This window comes from Acanthaster planci, linkage group LG09, assembly GCF_054643075.1.
Source record: "Acanthaster planci isolate LZ-2023a linkage group LG09, COTS_SCS, whole genome shotgun sequence".
Classification (NCBI taxonomy): Eukaryota; Metazoa; Echinodermata; class Asteroidea; order Valvatida; family Acanthasteridae; genus Acanthaster; species Acanthaster planci.
In genome coordinates, this window is record NC_141785.1 from 4,888,404 (window position 1) to 4,913,007 (window position 24,604).

Sequence of the window (24,604 nt, forward strand, 5' to 3'; positions counted from 1 at the left end):
ATATTTTCATAACAGTATGTGGACACAGACCTCCAAATATACAGACAAAAGAGAGACAAGCGTTCCATCGCACTGATTTCCCTGATATTCCAAACAATATGAAATTTTCTGACTAAAAACCCACTTTGTCACTTCCCAATGGATTCTAACAATAAATCCTGAACTAAATTTACTTTATTTATTTATTTGGGCTCAAGAGTCCATTTTTCCCCCCATGAACAAAATGACTTGAGGGTTATAGCACTGGTGAACTCTGTAAGCACATATAGGCAAGTTGTGGATGTAGCTCGTGTTTGAACATACATGAAATGGAAGGGCAGTTGGATCTGAAATGCAAAGCACTTCTCAAACCCTTGATTACTTATCCTACCGGGAAGCTTAGAAAAAATTCTTTGAAACACTGCCCATTTTCAACTTGGCATTGGTAGATTTTCAGAAATTGGAGACAGTTTGCTGACTTTCAGTTTGAACTTTCTGGAGTTACCACACAACTTGCAATATCCGAAACATCTATCAATTTTGTTTTTTTTTCTGGTAATATGTTGTACCTACCTGTGGTGTTAGGGACTAGCTATGTGCAATGTTCTATGCGGCAGGCATGGTCCGGAGAAAAAAAGAAGCAAGATATAAGCAAGCAATGGTTAGTCATCGTCAGTCAACAACGAAACAATAATCCAGTAACCAACACAACACAAGCTTTTCAAACGAATAAAACACAGGAAAATGCAAGTGACAAAAACACTGGACATGTTAAGCAGTCTGCTAGAGTTATGATAGAATTGAAATGATTGTCAGATTTCATTGGTATCCATGATTGATTGGATTCAGGTTCAGGAACTTTCCTGTTGCAATGTAAAATTCACATCCATTTTATTCTTGAATAACAATCAGAACTATCATTTCTAGTTTGCAGGTTGTTTTTAAAAGAAATCTTGTCATGCCAATAAAGGAGACTAGAGACTAACAATGACATGCAAACAGAAAAATCCAGGATCAGTCATGCATTTGTATTAAACTCGAACTCAAATGTTACAAACATGACGGACAGGAAAAGGCTACATTTTTGCAAACACTACCCATCTAACAAGAGCACAGGAATTTTTCTGTATTAAAACAATGAAGGCAAGCAGAGGGCTCTAGATATAAAATTTGAAAGTGTAGCATCCCAAAAGAGAGAAACCACGCTGCGAATCAAAGACATTTTCCTTTTGCAGAAGGAGCCAAACACTTCGATTCAATTTCCCAGAAAGTATGCTTTTTGCAGAATAACCAATAAAAGCAATCTAAGACTCAAGAACAACACCACTATTAAATGCAGTCAAAGAAAGCGATGGGTGCAATGTTCCTCTTCCAGAAAAGCGATGGAATCTTTCTCACTGAGGTGAGGGGGCACCAAATGGCATTGAAAGTTGCAGAGAATTTGCAGAAACGGGCTAATATTGCCGTGCAACTCAGAGCTTTTTTTTTTAATGAGATGACATGAACCAACTGAAAAGCTGATTGGAATGATTGCAGATGAAAATAACTCGGTGAGGAGCAGTTCAGGCAACTTTGTAAAAGTAAAGTATTTCCTATCATTGTGTAAAGTTAACGAAATAAAAGAGTCCAGTTTCTTTGAGCGCGGCCCATTACTTGTTTGGCCTGAGCAGAATAGGCACTTCACACTTTCTTTGTGGTTTCTCTCAAAGACAAGGAACTAAAACGGCTAGCTATGAACAACCTATTCTTGGTATATACAGAAGAATAAAGGCCACGTCTGTGGTCGAACTGCAAAGCCTTTTTGACACAGCTGTGCTGCTGTGACCCTAAAATTTGTTCAGGTGAATACTTCAACTGGTTGGATTCTATGCTTTCACTCATACTATTTCTACAATTCAAACTGCTCAGAGGCAAGGACTGTCAACCCATCTAGCTAGAGCTTGCTTGATTCTACAGCTCTGATCTAGACACCCTCCTACCTCCATCATCAACCTTCCAATGTCTACTCATCTAGCCACAGCTTGCTTGATTCTACAGCTCTGATCTAGACACCCTCCTACCTCCATCATCAACCTTCCAATGTCTACTCATCTAGCCACAGCTTGCTTGATTCTACAGCTCTGATCCAGACACCCTCCTACCTCCATCATCAACCTTCCAATGTCTACTCATCTAGCCACAGCTTGTTTGATTCTACAGCTCTGATCTAGACACCCTCCTACCTCCATCATCAACCTTCCAATGTCTACTCATCTAGCCACAGCTTGCTTGATTCTACAGCTCTGATCTAGACACCCTCCTACCTCCATCATCAACCTTCCAATGTCTACTCATCTAGCCACAGCTTGTTTGATTCTACAGCTCTAATCTAGACACCCTCCTACCTCCATCATCAACCTTCCAATGTCTACTCATCTAGCCACAGCTTGCTTGATTCTACAGCTCTGATCTAGACACCCTCCTACCTCCATCATCAACCTTCCAATGTCTACTCATCTAGCCACAGCTTGCTTGATTCTACAGCTCTGATCCAGACACCTCCTACCTCCATCATCAACCTTCCAATGTCTACTCATCTAGCCACAGCTTGTTTGATTCTACAGCTCTGATCCAGACACCCTCCTACCTCCATCATCAACCTTCCAATGTCTACTCATCTAGCCACAGCTTGCTTGATTCTACAGCTCTGATCTAGACACCCTCCTACCTCCATCATCAACCTTCCAATGTCTACTCATCTAGCCACAGCTTGCTTGATTCTACAGCTCTGATCTAGACACCCTCCTACCTCCATCATCAACCTTCCAATGTCTACTCATCTAGCCACAGCTTGTTTGATTCTACAGCTCTTTATCCAGACACCCTCCTACCTCCATCATCAACCTTCCAATGTCTACTCATCTAGCCACAGCTTGCTTGATTCTACAGCTCTGATCTAGACACCCTCCTACCTCCATCATCAACCTTCCAATGTCTACTCATCTAGCCACAGCTTGCTTGATTCTACAGCTCTGATCCAGACACCTCCTACCTCCATCATCAACCTTCCAATGTCTACTCATCTAGCCACAGCTTGCTTGATTCTACAGCTCTGATCTAGACACCCTCCTACCTCCATCATCAACCTTCCAATGTCTACTCATCTAGCCACAGCTTGTTTGATTCTACAGCTCTGATCTAGACACCCTCCTACCTCCATCATCAACCTTCCAATGTCTACTCATCTAGCCACAGCTTGTTTGATTCGACAGCTCTGATCTAGACACCCTCCTACCTCCATCATCAACCTTCCAATGTCTACTCATCTAGCCACAGCTTGTTTGATTCTACAGCTCTTTATCCAGACACCCTCCTACCTCCATCATCAACCTTCCAATGTCTACTCATCTAGCCACAGCTTGTTTGATTCGACAGCTCTGATCTAGACACCCTCCTACCTCCATCATCAACCTTCCAATGTCTACTCATCTAGCCACAGCTTGCTTGATTCTACAGCTCTGATCCAGACACCTCCTACCTCCATCATCAACCTTCCAATGTCTACTCATCTAGCCACAGCTTGCTTGATTCTACAGCTCTGATCTAGACACCCTCCTACCTCCATCATCAACCTTCCAATGTCTACTCATCTAGCCACAGCTTGCTTGATTCTACAGCTCTGATCTAGACACCCTCCTACCTCCATCATCAACCTTCCAATGTCTACTCATCTAGCCACAGCTTGTTTGATTCTACAGCTCTGATCCAGACACCCTCCTACCTCCATCATCAACCTTCCAATGTCTACTCATCTAGCCACAGCTTGCTTGATTCTACAGCTCTGATCTAGACACCTCCTACCTCCATCATCAACCTTCCAATGTCTACTCATCTAGCCACAGCTTGTTTGATTCTACAGCTCTGATCTAGACACCCTCCTACCTCCATCATCAACCTTCCAATGTCTACTCATCTAGCCACAGCTTGCTTGATTCTACAGCTCTGATCTAGACACCCTCCTACCTCCATCATCAACCTTCCAATGTCTACTCATCTAGCCACAGCTTGTTTGATTCTACAGCTCTTTATCCAGACACCCTCCTACCTCCATCATCAACCTTCCAATGTCTACTCATCTAGCCACAGCTTGCTTGATTCTACAGCTCTGATCTAGACACCCTCCTACCTCCATCATCAACCTTCCAATGTCTACTCATCTAGCCACAGCTTGCTTGATTCTACAGCTCTTATCTAGACACCCTCCTACCTCCATCATCAACCTTCCAATGTCTACTCATCTAGCCACAGCTTGCTTGATTCTACAGCTCTGATCCAGACACCTCCTACCTCCATCATCAACCTTCCAATGTCTACTCATCTAGCCACAGCTTGCTTGATTCTACAGCTCTGATCTAGACACCCTCCTACCTCCATCATCAACCTTCCAATGTCTACTCATCTAGCCACAGCTTGCTTGATTCTACAGCTCTGATCTAGACACCCTCCTACCTCCATCATCAACCTTCCAATGTCTACTCATCTAGCCACAGCTTGTTTGATTCTACAGCTCTGATCCAGACACCCTCCTACCTCCATCATCAACCTTCCAATGTCTACTCATCTAGCCACAGCTTGCTTGATTCTACAGCTCTGATCCAGACACCTCCTACCTCCATCATCAACCTTCCAATGTCTACTCATCTAGCCACAGCTTGTTTGATTCTACAGCTCTGATCTAGACACCCTCCTACCTCCATCATCAACCTTCCAATGTCTACTCATCTAGCCACAGCTTGCTTGATTCTACAGCTCTGATCTAGACACCCTCCTACCTCCATCATCAACCTTCCAATGTCTACTCATCTAGCCACAGCTTGTTTGATTCTACAGCTCTGATCTAGACACCCTCCTACCTCCATCATCAACCTTCCAATGTCTACTCATCTAGCCACAGCTTGTTTGATTCTACAGCTCTGATCTAGACACCCTCCTACCTCCATCATCAACCTTCCAATGTCTACTCATCTAGCCACAGCTTGCTTGATTCTACAGCTCTGATCTAGACACCCTCCTACCTCCATCATCAACCTTCCAATGTCTACTCATCTAGCCACAGCTTGCTTGATTCTACAGCTATGATCCAGACACCCTCCTACCTCCATCATCAACCTTCCAATGTCTACTCATCTAGCCACAGCTTGCTTGATTCTACAGCTCTGATCTAGACACCCTCCTACCTCCATCATCAACCTTCCAATGTCTACTCATCTAGCCACAGCTTGCTTGATTCTACAGCTCTGATCTAGACACCCTCCTACCTCCATCATCAACCTTCCAATGTCTACTCATCTAGCCACAGCTTGCTTGATTCTACAGCTCTTATCTAGACACCCTCCTACCTCCATCATCAACCTTCCAATGTCTACTCATCTAGCCACAGCTTGCTTGATTCTACAGCTCTGATCCAGACACCTCCTACCTCCATCATCAATCTCTTACCTCATCGTCCCATCCTTCTGAAGCTCCTGCCAGCTGGTAGTGCCGTTTCCTCAATTCAGCCAGCTTGACTCGTTCCTTCTCTAGTTTACTCTCCAGTTCCAAGACGGCGACCTGCGCATCCATCTCGTAGCGTTTCGTCTGAGTCAGCGACAGTTTGGTGAAATCATTGACGTCTGTACCAAAAGAAGAAAAAGCTTTTGCGAATTTCACCGGAAAGTATGCTTTAGAAAGCACTGTTGACAAAGAAATAGTTTCTTCAGGAAATGTGGTGGAAATATGAAGCCGAAAATCAGAACTGTCATTGGTTCCATGGAATCTTTATTAGCACAGAGACAGCAGCATTAAAAGATAGGCGGGTCATTCTAGGAATTTGGGGTCCAATTTTTCACTTTTGAATGAAGTACTTCAAATTGCCTGCCAAACAAATAGAAATAATTTGAAATCAGTTTAAGCGATATATCACTTGCCAAAGTATATACATGTCAGGTGCAACAGGGACAGAAATGTGTCACATGTTGGACGCCAAATTTACAGAATGACCCAGAAATGACTTCAAGACCCCAAATTTTCTGATTTGTGGTAATACTGCAGGAGTACATTTTACAGAAGACATAAACATTACTCCCGGAAAGACAGTTTTTTTAGAATGTTTCAGTGACATGCAAAATATGTAAACTCAAAACAGACTAAGTAACACAAACATAGAAAAAACTGTTCGGAGCTATTTAGTGGAAGACATTGCTAGTAAGTGGTAACAATGATTGAAGTGATCAATTCACCAACCTCCTTCTTCGATGAGCTGCGCTCCTGTCTTGGCCGATGCGACCACAGCGGCCGTCGACGACGCCACCTCCCGCGAGGCTCCCTGCAGTCCCTTCAGGTTCTCGCTCTCCCGGTTGGCCTTGACCTTGCTGGCTGCCACCAGCTGGGCCGTGCAGGCGGCTATCTCGTGGGAGCAGACCTCCAACTCCTCAAACTTGCCCTTGCCTTGCATCAACTTGTCTGAAGCATCCCTGGTGACAGAACAAAAGAATGTGTGGATGGTGACTGATACAAAGAAGGTATAGACAGACAGGTGGCTATGGTAGAGGCAGTAAATATGAATTCTTCACATTTACAATAAATGAAGAACTTCTGTTGAATTCTCTGAGGTTCTGATTTTTATTTCCAAAATGTAAGTCCTATTTTCTTTGTCGAGGTCATTTGCGACCACTCAAAAGAGCAGTCAAGAGACCAGTCGAGTGACCAGTTACAAGACCAGACTCACAACCAGTCAAAGAGACCAGTCAAGAGACCAATCACAAGACCACGGCCAGTCTCAAGACCAGTCAGAAGGTCAGTCACAAGACCTGTCACAAGACCATGACCAGTCTCAAGACCAGTCACAAAGCCAGTCACAAGACCAGTCTCAAGGCCAGTCACAAGATTAGTCTTAAGACCAGTCAAGAGACCAGTCTCAAGACCAATCAAGAGAAAAGTCAAGAGACCAGTCACAAGACCAATCACAAGACCACAACCAGTTTCAAAACCAGTCACAAGACCAGACTCAAAACCTGTCACAAGACCAGACTCAAGACCAGTCAAGAGACCAGTCACAAGACCATAACCAGTCCCAAGTCCAGTCATAAGACAAGTCTCAAGACTGGTCATAAGACAAGTCACAAGACCAGTCAAAAAAAAGGAAACTCAATGCCACAATTGGCTTCTATGTTGTTTTGAAAAGTTCAAAGCATACACAGAAATATTTTAACAAGTTGGTCTTCTAAAACTCTGCATTACAGTAAGTAGTACATGAGTAATTCCAACAAAGTGGCAATAAATGCGCAGGAAAAAGCATTCTTATTTTAGCGCATGACCTACCATAATAAATGGATGAAAGTGAATAATGAACATTGATTCCACTTACACCAGATGGGTGGCACCAACACCCACAAGCTTGGCAGCAGAGATTAAGCCTTCTGTCCACCTGTGATGTCTCTTGTAGAACTCCCCAGCAGAGGCCGTGCCCTGCAAGCCAACAACACAGATATCAATCCAAACACGCAAAGAACTTGCCGATTCTCAGACTTTGAAAAGCTTTAATTTCACAAGCGTTAGTGTGAGCAGAGCAACAAGTTTCGAGCTTACGGTTTTTGCAAGCTTGTCTTCACAAAATGCCCCAAGCCACAGCACACACTAACAACGGCACGTGCTCAGTGCATCAGCCCATACTGTTGCTAGGAAATAGAGCGCCCTCTTTCGCTCTGTACAAAGCCATTGGGAACGAACAACTACATATTTACATTTTTCCTCTGTCGTTTTTGGAATTCTTAATCAGCCCTTTTATATTTGGAGCTCTTTCATACAGTGACGAGGGAAAATCATAGAGGTGTATCACATATTCTCCTTCACTCAGCATGTATTTTCCTTGTGGTGACTTGCATTTTAGTAATTTTAACAACTGAGGTATTCTTTAGAGACCACAAAATAGCACAGGGGAATATTTTTGGGGAATACATTGTATATTCCCCTTCACTACTATTTCCCTCTGCAGTGACTTGCAATTCTTGTTTCTTAATAACCAAGAAATTCTCCATGGGGACTAGAGAATACAAGAGGGTATATCACACTCAAACTTTCTTCACCAACTATTTCCCTCTATTTTTTTCCTGACATTCTTTCCAGAGACCAGAGAATAGTAGAGGGGTATACTGTATACCCACCCTTCCTTTGGATACTATTTCCCCCTCCACTTTCTTGGCAAACTTTTTTTGAATTACAGGCAATAGTAGAGGGGTATAATGTATACTCACCCTCCCTTTGGCTACTATTTCCCTCTACTATTTCTTGGCACTCTTTTCAGACTACAGGCAACAGTAGAGGGGTATATTGTATATTCACCCTTCCTTCAGCTACTATTTCTCTTTGTAATGACTTGGACTTCTCAATCAACATCTTAATGCTGCTCATCAGATCGTTACAAGAATCCAGAATCTTCTCGTTCACTTCCAGCTTGATCCCGGTATCTGCCTGGCGAGATTTCTTCAGCATTTCCTACAAAGATAAAATTTTAGACATATGATCATCCTTTATATCCTTTATGTCGTTGTTTATTGGGCATAACTTGTGACATTGAATTTGATGACTTGTGAAGAGTTGTAATGGCTGGTGAGAACCTGTAATGGACTTTGAGGACCTGAGGGCATTTGAGAACTTGACCACAACACTGGCCAAAAGAAGCACCTGGCACTTACTGGAGTGTAAGCCCAGAAAATAAGTTGACGTTTCACACAAGTTGAAAAATTCACAGACGCTGAATGGGAATAAATAAAACAAATAAATAAAACATCCTCTTCAGCCATTTTGGTTTTGAAAACACGTAGAGCATCCAAGAGAGTTTGAAGAATTTTAGCAACAAAAGAAAAACACCGAAATTCAAAGAATGACAAACAGCAAAAAACACCAAAAGACTGACCAACAGACAGACAGCTTACCGCAATCCTGGCTGCTGCCTTGTCCACGGCATCTGTCGTTGCCTGCATCTCTTGGTCCACCAGATCACCAAATTCTTCCTGATTGTCGGATTCTTGAGGTAACAATTCCTGTTGGGACGGCAGAAATTGGACATGTTATTGTACAACACTCCAGCTCAGAGTTACAAATGAAGAAAATACACATCCTTGCCAACCTTTACGATGCATTTATACCAAATACCTTCCCATAAATCTTGAACGCAAGAGATACATATATATTGTGAGTCTGCAAATACATAAATGGTTTTGAAGTTTTCTGAAACTCTGAAGAAAAATGATAAGGTAAATATTTCTTGTGTTTGGTCGCTGACAGATTCTTGCCATGTTCTGTTTAAGGGCTAGAACACCTTTCCTGAGAGAATCTCGAGTAAAAAGTGTTCAACCCTCACCATCAAGGATTTGCTAGGAACCTTCTGCAATCCTCTAAAATCCTCCACTGTGCAGGCTACAAATGGAGCATTCTTTGTACCTCAACTTTCAAGGGGCATCAAGCCCCATGTTAAGTAACAGTTGTTGGGCTCTACTCTCCTCAATCCTACAAAATCCTACACAGACCTCGCAATGGATTTTGAATGACCTGGGAGTATTTGGGTTCTAAACACTTTTAAAATGACCAAACACTGAGAACAACCTGTGGTGATTAAGCTCAGAATTGGAGCCTCCTACCTTGGCAATTCTTATGATCTCCTTCAAGGCCTCCTCCAAGCTTTGTTTACTTTTGTTCATTCCATCAGTCTGTGAGTCGTCCTTCAACGTCTCGAGGAGAGCCAGTGATCTCTCACCGGCTGACTTGCAGGCACTCGAGAGCCCTAAAGAGTAAATGATGAAACGACAACACAAATGGCTGGTCATATGAAGGAATCATGACAAACTTACAAACTTATCGAAGAAGTTTATCAAATTTGCGCTACTTATAATTGATGTTTTTTATTTGCTTATTTTGCTAACTAGCTACAGGCTTTGTAAATAAATTAATGACAAAGATATTTGAAACATCAGACTACATGAGGAACTACATTATAGCGTTTCTTTCCTCGCCTTCCACCTCTGTGGTCTCGGGTTCGTATCCCGGCCCAGTCCACATGAAGATTGGGTTTTTCAGTCCCTACCAGATTCCGTGGGTTTTACCCAGAATCTTCCTCTGGGGTTTTCCTCCCACCTCTTAAACCTGTAACTGCTTCTCATTGTATCCTCTCAACAGGTTTCTCCAGGCTTGCAAGCTGCAGTGCCTGGGGTGCTTTTGAGGAATTCTTGGTGTCATTACCAGAAATGCTTAATAGTAATTACAACTACTACTATACATATGACAAGCAACCACGGCAAAGTAATTCTAGTACGGTTAGCGGCAAAATAAAAGAAGAAAACGAAGACAGTGAATCTCAAATAACGAAGAAAAAGAAGAGACTTACACAAAAGAGAATCAAAAGAAACCAAAAGAAAGTGGAAAGTTACCTTCGCTGAAATTGAGCGGAGCCATGTTGGATGTCGCTTTGCCTTGCAATATGTACTCTCCCAGGGTGTAGGAGAAAGATGAGATGTGACGAATTAACAGATTCAATTCTGGGCAAGACAAAAGTAACCGAAGGGTCTGAATCAATCTCTGCATGCCCTGTGGTCAGATTTCCAGTTAGACTTCAGTCTAAAGTCTGGTCCAAAGTCCTGTTCGACAAGTTCACATCATGCCAGTGAAGGGCACAAATCTGGGGTATTGTCTGTATTGACCGGAGGCTTTCCAATTTAGAGATCCAAACTAGACTACTTCGGGGCTCCAGCACTGCTAAGAAAGGAGATCCATTTGGAGATTACGAATTCACAGTTCAACGGCCCCTTCTCGTCAGTCAATACCAACAGATCTGCCACATTTGTACTATCTTCAGCAAGCCCTACACATGAAGGTCATCGGTTGTCCATCTCTTTATCATCATATAAGAGTGTGACAAGAATGCATGGGAGGCCTACACTTACCACTGTCTTTGTTCTGTATGTACCCTTGGAAGTTCTTCTGAAGCTTATTCAGAGACTGGTCCACGTTATCTGACCGTGTCAGCAAATATTCTGAGCAGAGAACGAGTCAAATCGTGGTTGGCAACAGACACAAACTATTCCATTCCAAGAAGGGGTTGGTACAAGATCATAAGGTGGCTTGACGAGACTGTGCATTATTCTCAAAGGAGTCAAGGGGGATCCAGAAATGTCTGCCAATCAGGGGTAGCCAATGTTATGCAAAGCACCTCCATCCTCCTCTATAACTGCAAACTCATTCATATTTTGTCACCACATGCATGATGATGCCATTCAATTACACAATATAATAATCTGTTGCTGAAAAATCATCTTACCTGCCGTACATGTAGCTGTGGAGTATGCTGGATCATCTATCTGTGTCAACACTTGTCTGATCATCTGCTCAGCTTCCTCAATAGCCCCCACTGAAAAACCAATCAATTAGCATTATGTAACAGGTGTTTACATAATGAGGGCAATTTACAACATTACAAGTAGAGGATTACGAAACCTGTGTACTTTGAATCAATTTTATGGCAGCAGAAACTGACTTTAGGGTTAGAAATTTTCAGGAAAAAGTTCAAGCCCTTTCATCCGTAACTCTGATAAACCTACTGACGAATTTTAGCTGATCTTCTGTCACGCTGTCCTGGCTCCATGCAATATGCTCTGTAACACACACAGTTACTGGTTACCAGGCATGTACACTGCTCGGTAGACTGGTACCTAAATTAGCGACAAAATTGGTCCAACCATCACAGGCTAGTGTGTTTACCAATAATTGCTCGAACTATCAACAACCATAGTTCTGGACTGAATTGCTCTGAGCACAAATGTTAACTTTTCTGGAGCTGGTTTACACAACTTCACACAAAGCAAAAAGCAAAAAAACAGGTTACCAGCTAAAAATGTCACACGATGCTTATTACCACTAACGTTCCCTGATTCTTCTCACTCGGTGTGTAAGTTAGATTAGAAGACTTGCAGCAGACGCTTCCTGTCACTTACCCAGTATCAACTTTTGCTTGGCGGCCATTTTGCCCTTGAGTCTGTCTTCTGCTGCCGACTTCTCTTCCACGGATTGTTGCAACTGCTCGACGAACTTCTCGGCGTTCAGCTTGGCTAGCTGTGACTCCTCCGTCGTCTTCATCACAGTGTTGAGCTGTTTAGTGACATCTGCATTCTGTAAAATTTCAAAACATGAAATTCAAATATCAAGAAATATATATCAAATGTAAAGAAATTACCCCTGCTCATCAGGCCTACAAAAATTTTTCAGCATATCTAAGCTCCTTTTAGAAACATACGGCTCAATGCTGTCGGCTGGAGCAGAGGTTCTATGTGCACACCACGAACTGTGCCATGCAGCTACCCAACACAAGCACCATGGTTCGGAATCCTCCCTGTAAACCATGTGAACTAGGTTTGTCGGCCCAGCTCTAACACATGGGCTTCTGTACTCCCTTCTCCGAGCCATTTCTCACACAAGCCTTCAATGAAATCTCTAACAGTATTTATCAGACTACAGAGAAGGAAATTTACGCTCAAGGGATTTTCGGTCATTACCGCCAGAAAATAAAAAAATCAAGACCCACTTTGGTAAAGGAAAGATCTCTAGGAAGGATCTCTACTCACCGATCTAAGTAACGTAACATGCTCTTCTCTGAGTTTGCCGTACACATCTTTCATCTTCCTGAATTTATCTTCATTCACTCTGGCTCTCTCTAACAAAACAAAAGCAAGGATTCCAAAGATTACTTGAATCAAAGAATTAATTGTTGCCCATTTCTAAAGAACAGTTTTGTAAAACACAAGTTCTAAAGAACTTTTGTTAAAAAATGATAGAACAATTAGAAATAGGAACTGGAAAGACATATCATACTTTCTGCTTCTTCAAGTTGATCCGTCAAAGCTGCCGAGGCGACAAGATTTTCTGCTTTCACCGATTCCTCCTTTAGCTTGGTCTGCAAGTCCTCGTTCTCCTAACGGGCACAGAAGAAAGGTCAACAAATGAAATTTCAACCTGGAGCGGTATCAACTCTCTTCATTTTACACCCTAAAGGGAAACTTCATGGGAGAGGAAGGGAACCTTCTGACTGTTTGGGGCAGGATTCATACCCTGTGATCTTGGCTCACCCCACATTTAATCTTGAAACTTGGCATGCATGAACCGGTGACAGCATCCACTACGAACATACCTGCGAGGTTGCAACCCATCTTGACAAAACATTTTTACATTTGCAGTTCACGCTTCCTGCGAATGACAGCCAGTGCATTGAGCACATCAGGAAGGAAAGTTCACATTTTAGCCAACCTGTCTTGGAGAAGTAGCCATTTCGTGATAATGGAAACCCCACTGACTGCAACACATCAGCTAAAATCTCCTGAATGCTCTTAGTAACTGCAATAAAACTCACAGATAAAAAAAATGTACAGCGTCCAATGCTCCCCCCCTTTAGGGTTGATACACAGAAGAACATTTTTGTTGACCACACCTGATAACTGTTCTCGATGAGCCGTCGGTGCTCGTGAAGTTCCTCTTCAAGATGCAGTATCCGTTTCTTGAGATCGTTGATGATCCGTTGATCCTCGCGCTGGATTCGGTCCAGCTCAAACTTCAGCTCCTCGATTTCTTGCTGCAACTGCTCAATCAGAAAATCCCTGCCAAAAAGAAAGAGACAAATCAAAGAATGAGGACCATTGACTCCCACAGAGACGGCAATTTCGCTGAACCAATTGTGCAGCCCTGTCAAAAACAGATTGCAGTACCAACAGTTATGAAACACTAACCAACTTTGCTTGAAATAAAGTTCTGTACTTACTTTAATTCTTTGGGGGCCTTTACCAAAGAACCGTTTTGCATAAACACTGCTCAACAATATTACTTACTTGGCAAAAAACTGGCTGGGAACCAGTGACCAGCACATATTGCAACGTTAGACATTTTGGTTGGTAACCCAATTTTACTAAGCAAAACAGTGATCTGCTTATCAAATTTACGTACTCAATAGTTTAAAACTGGCCAAGGTACGCATCTGCGTAGTTATTACTACTACTGCCATGTACTTAATAATTTAAAGCGTAGTTAGCACAAAAAAGGCAACTGTAAGCACGATTTGATGGTAAGCAAGGAAATGGTTAGGTAAGCGCATTTGAATCTTACCTCTCATCTCTCTGGGGTGTCGGGGGCTGGGGCGATGATGTCTGTCCGTTCTGCTGTGGTGAGGAGAAGTCCAGGAGCATGGCCGTGCTTGACAAGGGCTCCTCTTGTCGCGGGGGGAAATCCTCAAATATCGGCTCTGAGAAAACCTGCAAAATGAGAAGTTTGGGTTAAATAAAAACATGTGGTTTGATCAGAATCTGAACATGCATTACATCTGTGCAAGTGGTTTGAGGGGACAGGACTGACATTCTCGCTCTCTCCTCAAAAAACCAAAATTCCCAAGAGCTACGTATTGGCTTACACGTTGAGAAAGTGATACAAATTGCCAACAGCGACACCTTTCAATTATCAATAGTAGCGTGATTTTCGTGACCACTGTCTTTTTGGGGGGGGGACTTTTAGCTAAATTGTCCAACTAAGTAAACTATGATTAATTTTTCAGAGTGACCTACGCAACAATTTTTTTGGGGGTGCTAATCAGAAGCCATAACAACCATTCGCCGTTTTTTCAAACCTTAAAATGCAACAACTTGATGACTACAGCGACTTGAAATGTACAAATCTGTAAAGTGAGGGCACGTGACATTTTGATCCCAGCAGAAGCTTTCTAAAAGGCTTTGAGGCTTCTTTAAATTTTTTAGACTTTTTTTCTGAAATGGCAAAAAAAGCAAGTCTGTTGCGATCCTTTTGGCTCATCAAGTCAGTGTCTATCTCCGGTTTCCTCGGCATGACACGACTGAGAATATGTCTGTTCCTCCTTGGACAGGATGCCAGTCTATGCTCAGCCTGGGTGGAGAGAGGCAAACATGGGGTGCGACTAATTTGAGGAGTAGGGAATATCCAAAGAAGACACTGACGCTCGGTGGAGGGCTGTCTTTGATGGAACCGTCTGTTGATGATTCCATGGTCTGTAGGATGATCGCGGGATCGATGTACGTGTCGCTCTGCTTGGCTGCCAAGAAGAAATTTGGTGGTTCCTGCGGAAGGGAAATATTTGAAAAAGGACAAGATAAATTGCTAAGAGGAGTGCAAAAGTGTGAGACAAGATGATTAACCCTAACCCTGCCAGATGTAGCACAGTGCATCAGATGAAAAAGATGGATGCCCTTTGATGCACTTGGCAATCAACAGCAGCCGAGCAAAGTGGTCATGTGGAGACAATGAGAGCTAGTCTCATTGTACAATGCCACTGTTGGATCTTGCGGTGACTGGCAACCACAGACTCCCAGGCCGTTAGGCCTTGGGGAGAGTTGACCTGTTGGATCTTGCGGTGACTGGCAACCACAGACTCCCAGGCTGTTTGGCCTTGAAGAGAGTTGACCTGTTGGATCTTGTTACACTGGGCAGGCTACCCACTTTGACAAATGATGCAGTTTGATGCGTCTGGCAGGGTGTCCAGCTAAAATACGTTGGAAAGTTAGGATTAAACTACAAAACTGCAAAAACTGGACCAAAAAATGGGTGACCAAATTGAAGGCTGGAAGGATATGATACAATGGGTAGCTGATTAATATGCACAGAAATTGTAACTTGGATGGAATGAGAGGGAAGTTACCAGAACCACTATGGAAGGAAAACTTTGAACAGACTTCAAGAAGAATCTTCCACAATGTGAAATGAACAGAAATGCTCAACATTTTTCAACCGCACAAAGTCCATTTTTGTCTGGATGCCAAACTCAGCGATAAATCAAACCACAGAGCTCCTCATGCAAACTAACACATACTGAAAAGTATGGCCTTCAATCTCATTTTGATGGGTTTCTACAAGTTCACATGTGGAAGATTCCACAGAAAATGGAGAAATCGCTCACGTCAGGGAGGCTGGGCACTTGGATGAGGTTGCGGAAGTAGATGAGGTTGCTGGAGGTCTGAAAGAAAGTCTTGAGAGTTCGGAACTGCTTCAAGAATCGAGTCCTGTGACCCTCCAGCGTGTCGGCGGGCAGACCTGGAGAGAGAAATGGAAACTCGTACACTGCAATTTGGATTTCTCAACTGGTCAAATCCACCTTCAAATCCTCCAGAACTCTGTGCTGGATTTTGAAGCAGATGGGAAGGGTCGGTATGAAGGACTTACATGCATGGAGTTTGAAGAGTAGTCGGACGCTGTAGTCATACAAGAGTCCTGAGTCTAAGATGACTTGGATGAGTGGAGCCAGACGACACTGACCATTGGGGGCAACCGACAAGCTCCGGGCCAAGTTGAAGGTACTGAAAACTGGGAAAGAGATCTAAAGTCTCTGCAATTGGATTCTTCAAACAAAATTTTTTACACAGTTTTTTTTTTTTGGGCTCATGACATGTTCGAAACTAGGGTTTCTGAAATACGAGTACACCACCGAAATGAATGACCTGTCCAATTCTACACCGGCAGTCTTCTTATATGTCAGTGTCTTTATTTAACAGCATTTAGGCAGAGGGAATGAAACACGATACGTGCCATGGGCATGGAATCAGGTGCCTAAAGACTCTAGCGCCATTAGCAGCGCTGCGAACTCAATTAATGGCATTCCAATCTGCAGATTCCCGACAACTGGTGCATGTTAAACTAGGACGTCCAGGCTATTCGGAGAACTGATGTGCTCTGGTGAGCATGACTGGTTGTAATATGCATTGTGGAGGCTTTCGATGACAGACACTACGCACATTGCTCACCGTTTATATGGGTGACAAACGTTTGTAGAAAAATTCACCCTAGGTGGCAGATTTAGCCTCAAAATTCGCACTGTTCACCTTACGTTCAGGCTTCTTCAGCTGATTTTTATAGTATCTATCAGCTGGTGTATTCAGTGCAATTTTCTTCAATAAATAGTGAATAACTCTTTCTCTTTCGTACCAATGGCCAGCCACGGTTTGGTTACAGATAGCACTCAAAACTACCACTGTGCAAGGACAGAGAGGCCTTTCCAAGTTTTGACTTACCAGCTTCCTCCAGTGCTATCAGGGCATCCATGTGATCAAAGATCTCAACAGACATCTGAAAACTGCAGAGAGAGCGAAAAAACAAGAGCTTTGTGGGTGACTGAACCAAACACCTTTTGTTAACCATCCCTGATCTTTGCCCTCACGGACGCATACTTTTATCCCTGAAAAAAGGATTTACTCCTAGGCATGTTTCAGTGCACAGCGCTGTCTCCTCCTCTGAAATCAAATTGCGAAGGTGACATCAGGTCTCATGGTCAAACGAGAAAGTGGCATGAACTCAATTTTCATTGCTAGTGTTTTTACCGGGGTATATCTCTGGATTGCCGCAAGCAAGTTAGACGAAATAAAAAGCACCACCGAAATACCAGGGTCCTCTTTTGAACCGTGTTAGTTCTACGCACCGCCAGCTGACATTTCATGTCAAAAACGGAGGGTATTTTCTTGCGCCGTCTTGGGAAGGGGGAAGGGGACACACCCCACGCAAAAAGCCAGCTGGGTGTTCCTTGAAACCTGACCAAACTTTCAACATCATGGCTCCGAGTGCAGGGGCTGTGAATTTACTGAAGTGGGGTTTGGCAGAACTGGGGTAGGGGAGGGGGAACTGAAGACGAGGGGCTACACCGGAGAATTCACACCCAGAGCGTTCAATTCTTGAAAGGGGTTTGTTTTATTTGTTTAAGATTGGTGTATGGCTTACAATGCGTTGATGTCATTCTGTGCCATTTTTTCCAAGTCTGCCTCTGGAGAGGCTAGTTTCAGGTCGCCGGGGAACAGAGGGTGCTGAAAAAAAGAAGAAGCAGAAAACAATGTCAAGATTTGAACAGTATAAAAGGAACTGGAGAACTTGTGCAAAACATAAAGTATTGGTCCAGACCATTTAATTAAAAAAGAGGTTAGGAAATATCATATTAGGGAAAAATATCTATCAATTGTAAACTGTGAAAGTCAAATATTTAGTTCTAAATGGGACCAATATTCTAGACTCTTTCAAGAGTGAGGAAAATGCGACTTATTAATTTTGGCGATTTTTTGTCTCGTGAATGTGAACCGAGGAAAGAGAAATACAGAAGTTATTTGGGAAAAAAAGAAATAAAAAGGAATGGTCCAGACACAATAGGAGAGATCAAATCAAATTGGGCTAGAAAATTTACATCACTGGTATTTCAACTCACAAAACTGGTACATGTATTAATACACGTAAAGTTATCTCTGATCAAAATCTTATAAAAACAGATCAAGAATCCAAAATTCACTGGAGAGGAGAAGGGATCCATACTGGTACTTCCTTACGATGATACAAAATGGACTCAGTTTGTACGTATATGTGAATGTCACTTCAAATTTCCCAGATAGGAGTTCTGGGGAAACTGTCTGTTCACCGCTACCTTTTTGTGAAACTCCAGTCGATTGGTGAGCAGTTGACAATATTTCCCCACCAATCGTCCGTAGCCATCTGGGTGGTGACTCTGGAATGTGCAGACAAAATGTCAGAAGAATTAGAGCAAAATTGAACAGAAACAAACATGAAGCACAATTCAGAGAAGCAGCTCTGTAGTAGGTCACTGATCATGTAAAAGGTATGCTATATGACATTCAGAAGTTTTAAGAGGCCAAAGCAATAATTCTTGTGAATACTCCTCTGCGTCCTACGGTATTTAACTCGCTTTCCAAGTTTTGTTGTGCATGTTAGGGGCATTTTGGTACCTTTCTAATTTTTATGCTGATGCGAATTTGCTTATTAATGAGCTAGAGTGTTATCCCAGGCAGAAATAACCTCAGTGTGAGAGTTATGGCTGCCCAATTTTTGTTGTTGTTGTTGTTGTTGAATGTCCAACATTTTGTTTACTTTGGTGGTTTGTTGTTGTCTTGGTTTACAACATTGGGCCAGTGAGCAAAGTCTTTTCAAGTTGGTGATATCAAGTTAGCTTTGGACTGGACCAAACTGAGAATTCAGCGTGAAACTACACGTAGAATGACAAAACCTAGTATGAAATTCTGCATCCATAACTTGAACAGATATCCCCCAAAGTGAACATCATAGCAACAGCTCCCCCACTTGTTGGGATAAGCCTGACATTTTAAAGACTTATAAAGTGCACCTTTCATGGACATGACAGAGTTTTCTTACGCTCAATAGTAGAATGGAAGACTGGAAACTCTTCAATAACCAATTCTTTTTGGTTAAAATGATAGAAGTCATGGTGCAGAGGCAAGTCCTGGATCTTCATAAAAAACAATGCAATGTCCACCTCTTATCCTTGATGGGCCTTCAAAATCAACCGGTTTTGGGGAGACTTGAAAAGGGTACTAGACTCAAACTTTACATGGACAGGTGTCTACAGGTGGTAACTTCACACAAACAGGTGTCTATTGGAAAGGGGAATAGTAATTGTACTTGCAAAAAGTGTTGAGAGTGACAATTATGAGAGTGACAAAACTGATCTTTCGAAAATCTTGCTCAGTAATTCTTGTTTATACGGTTTCAAGAAAACAGACCCTTCATGAACTCCATCAGAAAATTACAAACAACATTATCATAAATTACAGACAATATCTGCAAATAACAAGTGACCATATACATGCGTGGCAAATATTTGTAAAGCAAAACCCTCACGTCTTGACGACCAGCAGAGCATGAATCACTCTAGAAATATCCAACATCGTCAACTGGACTTGAATGAATGCAAACAAGGTCATAAACAGGAACTTTAACTCTGTGAGCCTTGACCAAGATTTGTCAAAAGAGGGCAACCTCGAACTACCCGTGGGAAGTTCTAAATATAGCCAATTGGTTGCCGACAAAAGAAACGCAGCACTCTGGTCCGCTGGCTTTCAGGGAAACCCCACTGTGAACAAGTTGGACCCCCACACTGAAATATTTGGACAGCTTTGGCTAAAAAGTACATGTACGTACATGTATGCGAGGCCCACAAGTACACTTGGAAACTACTTTTCAAAGTAGAAATATGACAGCTATTTCCAAAACTAGATATTGTTCAGACTTTTTTTTTTTTTTGACATGACAAAAGTAAAAGAAAATAATGCATGTTTAGTTTTGGTTTTAATGTTGATTTAAGAGGTTTGGAATGGTCAGTGTGTGACTTTCTGATTACCAGGTAGAGTTAATCTCTACATGCTTTTCACAATCTTGGACAGGTCAAATTAAAGTGCAGATGAATAAAAGACATTTTTATATGAAAATTCTAAAATTCAGTCACACCTACAGTAATTGCACTGCATTTTTGACAACTTTAAAAGTTAGCAAGATGTCAGTAAACAAACATGTACCTAGTACATGTCCCCTGTATCATTACCTCTTCCGTCACGTGCTCACTTCAATAACTGAGATCCAGTCCATCAGGTGCCCGACAAACCGTCATTAGGGTGACAAATAGGTCAAAAGGTCAAATTTAGGTTGTTTGGGAAATTGATAGAGCACTGAAATACTGTATCTTTCATTTGGTATGTTTTTTTAATGTACCTGTTGACTCAAGGGGCGACGTCATTCTGACGTGATCACCAGAATGAAAAGAGCGACAGGTGGGTTTTCATTACTTTTGCCTGGAATAAGTAACCAAGTAATACTAATGTAGCAAAACATGCGCTTGCGTCCCACTGAAGTGTACATGTAGACGCAGTCAAAGACTATTCCAAGCAAAAGGTCGTTAGGATTGTTACATGCTGCTTTAGTGCACATTTTAGGCATAAGGAGTTCCTGGCAAAAGGTCGTTAGCATAAAATGTAAATTACAGTCCATGAAATGTTAGATCTTATTTCTATCATCAACAAACCTTCGTCTCTCTAAAATTCAGACTTGTGTGATTTGTATTTACAAATGGGAACCCCAAAACTTTAAAAATTGATTATCTGCTAACATCCTTTATCTTGGCACATGACAACTTGTACATGTACATTTCACGTACCGGTCCCCTGTATATATTTATGACTTATATTTACAACATACATACAACACATGTACAGTGCATGATGTACAGCATTTGCATGTGTACATGTATGTTCCTAGCTTATGATCAGATGTACATATACACCTGCTCAACTACATGTACATGTATGTGAACTTATACCAGGCTAGCCCAAATGACCAAATCGGTTGTGGAAATAAACTGAAGGGGCGGTTGAGCCATAAGTACATACATTGTAGTACATGTACCTGGATCCAAATTACTTGCGAATCATTCCAGAAATTAGGGGTCCAATTTTTCCGTGTCCCTGTCACATCTGACATATGATTTTGTAAGTTCAGAACACATTTTCTAATTTCCAAGAGTGATGAATTAATGCAAATTACCTGCAAAACAAATGGTAATAACTTGAAATCAATTCCGTTGATATTCCCATGTCAACTAACAAAGGCCAGATGTAACAGGGGCATAAAAAGTGACACTTTTGGACCCCTGATTACTGGAATGACCAGTGCACAGGTGCAACCCCAGGAATGATATTACAATGTACAATGTCTTTGTGTTTACTACAACCACCTGCTTTGTGAATTCAAACATCCTTTAATCACTCGGCCGGTGAATTATACAGTGCTAGCTGCAGTTTAGAGTATTGGATGTAACTATCATCCGACCTCAATACTGTACTTTTTTTATATTAGCAAAAACATACTGGCACCTAAAACGGCTTTTGCCCTAGTTTTTTTCGACATTGTGTAAGAAATGGTTAAGTTTTTGTTTGGCATTGCTCGGAGTAATCGATGCGCTAAAACATACACATCATGATAAATCATTGATCTATTGAAACAAGCCCACTGAGGGACTGATGCAAGTCTGATAGACCGACACACATCTATTCCGTTTTTGCAGATGAGTCACCGCATCACCGCAGTCCAGACCGGATCTCTAGTTGAGCACGACCTTTGAACCCTCACCTCTAGCATATTTGAGTGGAATATTAAACTGGGAGCCTGACGCCCTGTCAATGTTTCATTCACCCTCATGTGTACTGTATCAATCTCCATCACAGTGTGACAAAAATTCAATCATATCTGCACTTTTCAATGGAGTTAATATTTCTGGACACGTCATTTACCGATTAAACCTTTGTCAAAGAATACTTGTAACTGATGCTACCATCTGACCTTAGTACATGTGTCCAATTTATCACCGAAATGCTTACATATTTAAAACGAGAAGTAGGTTGTTACATATATTCCTTCCTGATAAGGGTGTCGCAAGACAAACTTGGCACTTTGCCAAGATCATGAAATCATTTATTGAGTTTGTTTTCAAGAGGGAGTTGAACAATGGTCATCGCTGTTGCTGTTTGTGACAGTAAACTGTGACCAAAGACGGAAAGGAAAGAAGGACACATTCCCACGGAGTAATTCCCAACAGAATAATTTATCTTCAATTTGTGAACTGCTCCACGGGAGGATGCTGATTGCACAATCCGAGTTCAACTTTTGGTCCTGGAAAATGAAATGAGGTTTGCTTGGCACGTTCTGCCTGAATTGTTGAAACTTTCAGCTTTCTGGTTCAACAAAACTGGTTGGCTTGACTTCATTTCCAGGCGGCTGCCACTGGGACTGGGTCATCACTGGCCCACAGATATGAGGGTGGCACATCACCATGCTTACCGCAGCGCCTCGTAGGACAGAATGGGTGTCATCGGTGCATACATATGACTCATTCCAGAAATTAGGGGTCTATTTGTTTTCGCGTCCCTGTCACATCTGACGTATGATTTTGTACATGTAAGTTCAGAACACATTTTCTAATTTCCAGGAGTGATGAATTAATGCAAATTACCTGCCAAGCAAATAGTAATATTTTGACTTCAGTTCCGGTGATATTTCCATGCCAAGTTACAAAGGTCAGATGTAGCAGGGACCCAAAAATGTCACACTTTTGGACCCCTGATTTCTGGAATGACCCATATATCACCATGCTCTGATAGATGATAAGCATATATGAAGGAAAACGATTGCCTTTGAGAAGACACTTGTTTGAATTCAACACCAGTAAAGTGTGTGAGTTTGTGGCATTGGGTACTGGTACATGTAGCTTACTATCTGGTGTTTAATTTTGTGTGATTGGGTACTGTGAGCCTGCACATACCCTTTTGAATTTGGACTGAATGGGTGCTGTGGCCCTCTCACTTTATCCCAGCCACTGGGGATGGATATGCAGCATGATGGCGTGTGAGTTTGTTTGAATAGGTACTGCCTGTCCATACTCTTTGTACTGTGCAATAGGCCTGCTGTACCCAATCAAACAAAATCACACTGGTAAAGCCCTGTTGGAATTTGTGGGATTAAGTACTCTTGCAACAGGAGTACTGTTGAAGTCTGTGGGATTGGGGAAGGTTAGGTCCAGCAACCCTTGGGCGGTTAGGGTTAACCATAGTTTTAAATCTTCTGGGAATTATCTCCTTCAACCAGAAATGGTAAGAGTTTAATACAGACTGTGCCTCTCACTTGCTTGGGATGGAATACAACTCACATGTACACATGTATTTAAGTCTGTAATTTTCCATAATCATGTAGACCGCATCAATGATCCCCCCATTCTATCCCAGCATGCACTGTGGTAAACACCTCCATGCGTCATCAGTGCTTCAGGGTATTGACAGATACATAGGGAAAGACGCTGAGAGTGATAGACACAAAGAAATGGAAGGAAATTGACCAAAAAATAGGGTTCTTGACAGGCCAAAAAGTATTTGAAAAATACTTTTAAGATGGACATTTTTCCTGTTTCACTGCAATGACTGTTGTAGATAAGTCTTGAAGGTTTGCATGGTGAGGAGGTATAATAGAAAGTAGGCTTGCGGTAGCACCATGGACGTATCTCTTCTGTGAGTATTTGCGGTTCTGAAAAGAACCAGTGGTACTCGACGTTTCGAGCAGTAACTCTGTTGGTTTGCCTTCTCAGACTTTGTTTAACCCTAACCCTCCCAAATCCTTTTCTGTAAAGTGGAGAAATTTGGAGGATTCAGGGTGTATGGTAAAAGTGCATGGCCGATTGCGAAGGATGCCATACATGAAGGTCATGGATTAGACCTTGTGTTGTTTTTGGTTAGTCAAGCACAAATTTAGCCCCATATTTATTTTGAATCAACTACACAGCTCAAGCAGGCCCTTCGCACAGCCTCAACATAATGACAGGAATTTACAGAGGATTTTGAAGGATTCAGGCAGTTAGGTACATGTACACCTCCAAATGACATTTTCAAAAAAATTTGGAGGTTTTGGGAGGATTTGGGCTAAATGCAATTTTTTCATGTTGGAAATCGGACTATCTCCGAGGATTCAGGATGGTTCTTAGTGAAATGGCCTGGGGGTTAGGGTTAAAAGTTCAGTGGAAGACGCCAGAAAGGGTCCATAATACAGTACATGTATCAAATGACAACTTATTTTGAGGCTGTTTTAGTCATTTCCTGTGGTAACTCATAAATCGGGAAGAGTTTGATATACGGACGCCAGTAATTATTCCCTACAGTGGCCTACATGTATAAGCGGTCAGAAGGCAAAAACATGTCAAGAAACGTATACATAGAAAACACATTTTTCAGACCAA

General features: G+C 42.1%; 2 protein-coding genes across 3 annotated transcripts in view; one reads left to right on the top strand and one right to left on the bottom strand.

The window, feature by feature from the left end:
• LOC110989429 (SEC14-like protein 2) overlaps window positions 1-24,604 on the top strand; it is a 52,323-nt gene that overhangs the window by 26,454 nt on the left and 1,265 nt on the right. The gene's annotated exons all lie outside the window — the stretch shown is intronic.
• The window catches only part of LOC110989426 (huntingtin-interacting protein 1-like), a 40,384-nt gene that overhangs the window by 4,617 nt on the left and 11,163 nt on the right, over window positions 1-24,604 (bottom strand). The window contains exons 5-25 of one of the 2 annotated variants that reach the window (XM_022253801.2): window positions 18,446-18,526; window positions 17,758-17,840; window positions 17,058-17,119; window positions 16,213-16,353; window positions 15,950-16,083; window positions 14,994-15,113; window positions 14,137-14,282; window positions 13,469-13,634; window positions 12,856-12,955; window positions 12,609-12,697; window positions 11,982-12,156; window positions 11,309-11,398; window positions 10,935-11,024; window positions 10,422-10,529; window positions 9,636-9,778; window positions 8,931-9,038; window positions 8,338-8,490; window positions 7,364-7,464; window positions 6,241-6,470; window positions 5,458-5,630; window positions 553-585 (exon numbers count right to left, since the gene is read on the bottom strand). In XM_022253801.2, coding sequence (XP_022109493.2) covers window positions 568-585; window positions 5,458-5,630; window positions 6,241-6,470; window positions 7,364-7,464; window positions 8,338-8,490; window positions 8,931-9,038; window positions 9,636-9,778; window positions 10,422-10,529; window positions 10,935-11,024; window positions 11,309-11,398; window positions 11,982-12,156; window positions 12,609-12,697; window positions 12,856-12,955; window positions 13,469-13,634; window positions 14,137-14,282; window positions 14,994-15,113; window positions 15,950-16,083; window positions 16,213-16,353; window positions 17,058-17,119; window positions 17,758-17,840; window positions 18,446-18,526 — 2,511 coding nt within the window. In that variant the 3' untranslated portion in view covers window positions 553-567. The remainder of the gene's footprint in view (window positions 1-552; window positions 586-5,457; window positions 5,631-6,240; window positions 6,471-7,363; window positions 7,465-8,337; window positions 8,491-8,930; window positions 9,039-9,635; window positions 9,779-10,421; window positions 10,530-10,934; window positions 11,025-11,308; window positions 11,399-11,981; window positions 12,157-12,608; window positions 12,698-12,855; window positions 12,956-13,468; window positions 13,635-14,136; window positions 14,283-14,993; window positions 15,114-15,949; window positions 16,084-16,212; window positions 16,354-17,057; window positions 17,120-17,757; window positions 17,841-18,445; window positions 18,527-24,604) is intronic. The other variant, XM_022253800.2, reaches the window with a different exon arrangement.